Genomic DNA, 4,830 nt, shown 5'->3' with positions numbered 1-4,830 from the left:
CTTCTGGACATGAGAGTCTTGGTCCAAGGGTGCCCTGGGTCTGCTCTGAATGAGAGGAAATGGAACCCAGGGCCTGCCAGAAGTCCTGGTGAGGACCCTGGAACTGAGGGTACATCCCCACTGCGAACAGCAGGTCCCCAAGGATCCTCAGTCCGAAATGTCATCCCGGCAGGACACTGGCAAGAAGCAGCCTCCTGTGGTGTTTCCCGACATCTCTCTGGGAACCTCATGGAATAAGTGCAGCTGGATCCCCACCGCCCTTAATCTGTACATTGACCTTTTTGCTAGAAAATTTAAACTAAGTTAGAAAATTTAAACTAACCCTCTCCCCCCACCCTTGTGATTTATTCTCTAACTACATTCCTTTGGGAACCTTGACAACTAATTATGTCTCATTGACCAAAATTCTCTGTGCTCCCCCCCCCCCCAGTGAGGTTGATAACAGCAGGGCAAGCATCTCTTGGGCATTATGGGCTCTTGACCACCAAGGAACACTCCGCTAGAGAAGATAAGACACCTTAACTCATGGTGGCTGCGCTGCCCAGCACCTCCTTGGACCTGGGAAAATGAAGCTTCTCACTCCCTTCATGTCCCCCACTTCCTCACATTCCTTTCCCTCCCCCAAGCCCCCAGATAATCACAACACCCCTGCCATTCTGGGAACTTAATTTTTTCAGGGTATTAGCCCTAACTCCTTGGGTCCACCTCCAATGTAATAAACTCCTTTATGAAAAGACTTTCTGATGATTCAGAGTGTGGTTTCCTGGGTGGCAAGTGAAAGACTTGGTTTGCTTAACATGGGCTATGGTCTGTGTTTCTGCAGAGACAGACATCCCAGGCCCTGCTAGGAAACATGGGCAGAACAGAGTGTCAACAGAGGGGATCAGGGACCCCAGAATCATGCAGTGGTACAGAGATTGTTCCTACTATCAGCCCTTAGATCTTTGGGTAGGGCTGTCAGCAATGTTGCAGAAAGGGAGTTACACATGTGAGGCCCTCAGTGTGTGTGGGGGGCCACTCAAGTGAACAAAAGAAAGAATCCTAGGCCCTGCCAGAAAGCAAGTTAAGGACCTTGAATGAGGACTTAGGAAAACTTCTACCCTCAGACCTCAGAGGGCCCCTCAGAGCCCCACCCTTGCTGGTGTCCTAGGACACCAGGGCATTGTTGACAGGATGTGACATACTCAGCTTCTCCTATTGTGTCATAAGGGGTGAGGTACTTAGTCCAAGGCATATGCCTAAGGGCAGCAGTAGGAGGTGAAGGTGAATACCCTGAGGACCAAAGGTAACACATTCCCCTTAACATTGGGAGCACCATAGAATTAACTCCTCACCCTGGGCCTCAGAAGACCAAGGAAAGATATGGTTGATGAGAAGATTCTCACTTCTGGGGAGGTTGTCAGGGTGGTGCTGGCTTTAGTATGAGGGACAGACCTGAGGGTGAGGGAGGCAGGAATTCCAGACCACAACAGGGATGAAATCAAGGACTCAGAGACTGGTTACTTCATATACCTCTCTCAGTAATTGACAAATGTAGTAGCCCGAAAATCAGCCTCTATCTCTTGGGGTGTTTCCAACAATAGTATCATAGAGCTTTATGTGTAGTGCTCAAATTGTTTATAAGTTGAATTCATCTATCTTAATGCTGTTTTTTTTTTTAATTAACACATTTACTAGAAAAATGTTTAAGACATCAAAACAACTCAAGAAGGTAGAGAAAGAATAGCATATTAATCACAAAGAAGTAGAAGGTAGGAAATAGGAAGATAAATGCAAAAGTGATGATTTAGATAACAGAAGAACCCCTAAATACTGTCATTCAGGGAGGCCCAGGCATTCCTGTCAGGCAGAAGTGCCACTCATTTCCCTTTGGGGTTCACAGAGAAGTGAGGGCTTTGGTCTGAGAGGTGGAGTTACACTTCAGCAGAGGGAAGAGTCTTAAATACAGCCAGGGGTCAAAGAGAGCCTTGCCTGAGAACCTGCGCGAGCAGTCACAAAGGGGCTGGGGCTGGCTTGCCTGCTGCTGCTTTCCTTGGGGGAGAATCCAGGCGAATGCGGTCAGATAACACCAGACTCAATTCCTCCCGGAGCTCTCAGGTGGGGGCTCACCTTAGCAAGAGAAGATAGACCTCAAGCAAACGGGGGACACAGACTCTAGGAGACCGAAGGGGGGGAAAGTGAGTGAGGCCAGAGGGACTACCCAGGCCTGAACAGAGTTGACCAGCACATTGTGACCCGCCTGCTTCCAGCCCTTGATGGCCCAAGGCGGGTAGATCAGGTTGAGGCTCTTCTGGCTTCTGAATAGCAGGTCCCAGGGGCTAAAAGCCTTGGTGTGAAGGTGAAGCCAACAGAGAGCAGCAAGGAGGCCTGCCAGGCCTTCCCTGGAGGCCAGGTGAGGGTTGTGAATGACAAGGGAGCACTCCAACAAGTCTGGGACAGAGACAAGTCAGGTGTGGGTTCACTCTGCCAGGGCTGGTGGGCTGAAGCCGCTTCGGACTTCCTTCTCGTGTCATGGAAATGTGAAGTCTCCATGGCAGAGAAGGGAGGGGCCTGGGCGCCCAGGTCTTGCCAACAATGAACTTGACAATCCTGCCCATGAATTGAGAGGACACCCCACGCCAACAGAGGGGTTCCCGCTGGCAGGCTCTGCTGGCAACCCGGATACCTCCAGGCAGAGCTGGGAGGCTGAACCCTGAGGCCACATAATCTGCCTCCATGGATTACTCAGGTCACTCAGACCTTGGAGAAGAAGAGCCTCGTGGGGTTCCAGAGTAGTGCCCTCAGGTCCCCCCAGAAGCAGTCTTGTTCTAAGCCAAGGAGGCATCTATTTGGTGGGGGGCGCTCACACCCTCTCATTCTCCCTCCTCCAGGTGGCCCCATCACTTACTCTGCCGCCCACCCTGGTGCCTGCTCTCCCTGACCAGTGTCCTCATGCCTCGCGGTCAGAAGAGTAAGCTCCGGGCCCGGAAGAAACGTCACCAGGCCCGAGGGGAGACTCAGAGTCTCAGTGAGGCCCAGGCCCAGGCCCAGACCCAGGCCCAGGCCCAGGCTGCCTCAGCAGAGGGGGAGAAGTCTTCTCCCCCCTCCTCACCTGCTGCTGAATCTGAGGCTGCTCCCCCCGGCTCCCCTGCTGCTGATCCTCCCCAGGAGCCCAAGCAGGCCCAGGGTCCTCGCTGTCCCGATGCAGGGGCCTCGTGCCCGGGGGCCCACAAAGGTGCCCAGGGCCAAGAGGCGGCGAGCGGCAGCACCTCCCAGGCTGCAGCCTCCATGGAGACCTACCGCAAGGATCCTCTCACCAGGAAGGCCAGCATGCTGGTTCAGTTCCTGCTGCAGAAGTACAAAAGCAAGGAGCCCATCACTCAGGCAGCCTTGCTGAAGGTGGTCAAGAAGAAGTACAAGAAGCACTTCCCCGAGATCCTCAGGAGAGCTGCGGATCGCATGGACCTGGTGTGTGGCCTGGAATTGAAGAAAGTTAACACCAGCTACCACTCCTACACGCTGGCCAGCAAGATGGCGATCGCCAGAGAAGAAGATTTGGTGGGGAGTGCAGGCTTGCCCAAGACGGGCTTCCTGTTGGCGCTCCTGGGCGTCATCTTCATGAAGGGCAACCGCGCCTCCGAGGAGCAGGTCTGGGATTTCCTCCATGTCCTGGGGGTGCATGCTGGCAAGAGGCACCTCATCTTTGGGGATCCCCGCAAGTTCATCACCCAAGATCTGGTGCGGGATAAATACCTGGAGTACCGCCAGGTGCCAGGCAGTGATCCCCCCACCTACGAGTTCCTGTGGGGTCCCAGGGCCCATGTGGAAACCACTAAAATGCAGGTGCTGAAGGTTCTAGCCAAGCTCAGCAATACCACCCCCAGTGCCTTCCCCGACCTGTACAAGGAAGCTCTGTTTGATGAGGCAGACAGGGCATGCATGCGATTCGCGGCCAGGGCTGGCACCACAGCCAAGGCTTATAAGTCCTCCGGGGCCCAGCTCCCCATCTCCCCCCGCACCTAGGGAGGCCTGGGGCAGCTTCCCTTGGCAGCACATTTCGTCAGTTTTCCTGTTCTGTCCCTGCTCTGTCTCTGGTGAATCCTCTCACCCTCCCATGTCCTGGCCTATTACCGCTTCCTGCATAAACAAATAAATAAATCTTAAGAAAATATCTTTTTTGGTTTTATGATATAACTTAATATTTTAGTATTGCGAGGTTGATCTTGGTTAGTTTTAACAAAATATGTATCCTCTTGTGCTTCCTTTTCACATGAGTCACTCCTTGGGCAATGTCGTTGGCTGATAGACAGTTATTGGATAGATAATAGGTGATAGGTAACTGAAAGACAGTAGATGAAAGTTCATATAGATATTGTCACATTTTATAGACTAATTTTTTTTTTCATAATGTAGTATATAAGTGACTTGGATCTCATTTTTTCTGTTTAAAGTATTTGAAAGTTATCATTTTATATTTGTGATACAAGTTGAAAATATTCAATATTTTGTTTTTGATGTAAATGAGGTAACTGCATTTGAACAGGTTTTTTTTGTGGAGATGTGTGAGAATCCAACAGTATAATACTCAGGATCACAGACTGAAGGAAAAAAAAAATAACATGTTCAAGTATTGTTTTGCTTTATTCCTTTTAGCTGTCTTTTTGTGGAAATAAATTTACCTGATTTCTTCAGCATATTAAAAATATCTGTTCTAAAAATAGCATATTCTCGGGTCTCCCCTGGTGGCACAGCGGTTGAGCTGTGGGCTGCGAAGCTGCCCGCAGCCTCTGCAGCGCCAGTTCGACCCCTGGCCACCAGCGAGGGTCCCACATGGCGCGCAGACCTCTCCTG

General features: G+C 51.2%; 1 protein-coding gene across 1 annotated transcript; it reads left to right on the top strand.

Moving 5' to 3' along the window:
* The first annotated feature begins 1,217 nt into the window (after positions 1-1,217).
* On the top strand, positions 1,218-4,128 carry LOC119246258 (melanoma-associated antigen B4-like). The gene is made up of 2 exons (XM_037512580.2): positions 1,218-1,285; positions 2,871-4,128. Exon 2 carries the CDS (start codon positions 2,932-2,934, stop codon positions 4,000-4,002), a length of 1,071 nt encoding a protein of 356 aa, XP_037368477.1. The 5' UTR covers positions 1,218-1,285; positions 2,871-2,931; the 3' UTR covers positions 4,003-4,128.
* The last annotated feature ends 702 nt before the right edge of the window (positions 4,129-4,830 follow it).

This window comes from Talpa occidentalis, unplaced genomic scaffold, assembly GCF_014898055.3.
Source record: "Talpa occidentalis isolate TD23 unplaced genomic scaffold, MPIMG_talOcc4v2.1 talOcc4.15, whole genome shotgun sequence".
In the NCBI taxonomy this organism is placed as follows: Eukaryota; Metazoa; Chordata; class Mammalia; order Eulipotyphla; family Talpidae; genus Talpa; species Talpa occidentalis.
The sequence above is the reverse complement of the archived record's forward strand: the minus strand, read 5'-3'. Positions and strand labels throughout refer to the sequence as shown.

Coding starts and splice junctions, on each gene's coding strand:
- LOC119246258 (XM_037512580.2), top strand. CDS start 2,932: ATGCCTCGCGGTCAGAAGAGTAAGCTCCGGGCCCGGAAGAAACGTCAC.